At 41.5% G+C, this 1,013-nt stretch overlaps 1 protein-coding gene across 1 annotated transcript in view; it reads right to left on the bottom strand.

Moving 5' to 3' along the window:
* LOC107750690 (differentially expressed in FDCP 6 homolog) overlaps positions 1 to 1,013 on the bottom strand; it is an 11,513-nt gene that overhangs the window by 6,913 nt on the left and 3,587 nt on the right. The window contains exons 5-6 of the mRNA XM_016566199.1: positions 477 to 623; positions 295 to 403 (exon numbers count right to left, since the gene is read on the bottom strand). Coding sequence (XP_016421685.1) covers positions 295 to 403; positions 477 to 623 — 256 coding nt within the window. The remainder of the gene's footprint in view (positions 1 to 294; positions 404 to 476; positions 624 to 1,013) is intronic.

Genomic DNA, 1,013 nt, shown 5'->3' with positions numbered 1-1,013 from the left:
TATTCAATTCAATTCAAGTTTATTTGTATAGCGCTTTTCACGATACAAATTGTTGCAAAGCAGCTTTCCAGAAAATTACGTTTCTACAATATATTTAGTAGTAGCTTATCAGTGGATGTCAGTTAATGAACATAAATTATTTGTAAATTTTGTGAAATCATGAAGATTTAATTACATTTTTTTAATTTCACAATATTTTGTTATTATGTATACATGTTATATAAAAATGTAATAAAAAATCTAATTCTATCTAAAATACCTAATGAAAGGTATTTGTATGATTTCTGCACACACCTGTGATCCACTCCTGTCTCTGTCTGGAGTCGGGCGCGCTGATCTCGAAGGTTTTATTGAGCGTTTTGACACAGAACATGCATCTCTTCCCGTCTCGGTCCGACAGCACCTGTGGATCACAGTCAGACGCCGCGTCACACACAGAAACGCTCCGGACGCAGACGCAGAGACGAGCGCCGTACCTCCACACAGCAGTTCTGGTCCATCTCGATGACGCCCTTACAGTCCCTGCAGTCCTCGCTGGTGAAGTATGAGAGCGAGCCGGGCTTCAGACAGAACCAGCGCTCCGTCCAGTTCCTGCGCAGGTTACCCTTCTTCCACAGATAGCCCTGAAACAGGGGCGGATTTAGAGAATTGGGGGCCCCAGGCAAAATATAGGAATGGGGCCCTATACATTTGCACACATTTTCCTAGATCAACCTTGAGGTTCCTTTTGTGTTGTGATGCTTGCTGCTGCACAATGGTGCCTCATAGTCGTGTACAGTGTTTCTACATTTTTCTTGGTCTGAACAAAAACTGCAGACTGGATTATTGAAAATGAACATCCATTCTCTGCCAGCAGGAGGCGCTTTTGGAACGTCAGAAATATAGTGTGAATAATAAAAGTGTGAAAAAATATAGCCAATATTGACGAGGAAAGTCCACTGATGAGTTACCACCGTGAGCCTGTGTGCAAAGGCTGTCTAATTCTAAACTTTAAAATACATTGATTTTTAGTT

This window comes from Sinocyclocheilus rhinocerous, unplaced genomic scaffold, assembly GCF_001515625.1.
Source record: "Sinocyclocheilus rhinocerous isolate Xijiao unplaced genomic scaffold, SAMN03320098_v1.1 scaffold302, whole genome shotgun sequence".
Taxonomy (NCBI): Eukaryota; Metazoa; Chordata; class Actinopteri; order Cypriniformes; family Cyprinidae; genus Sinocyclocheilus; species Sinocyclocheilus rhinocerous.
Note: the sequence above shows the minus strand (reverse complement) of the source record. Positions and strands in the feature narration are given on the sequence as shown.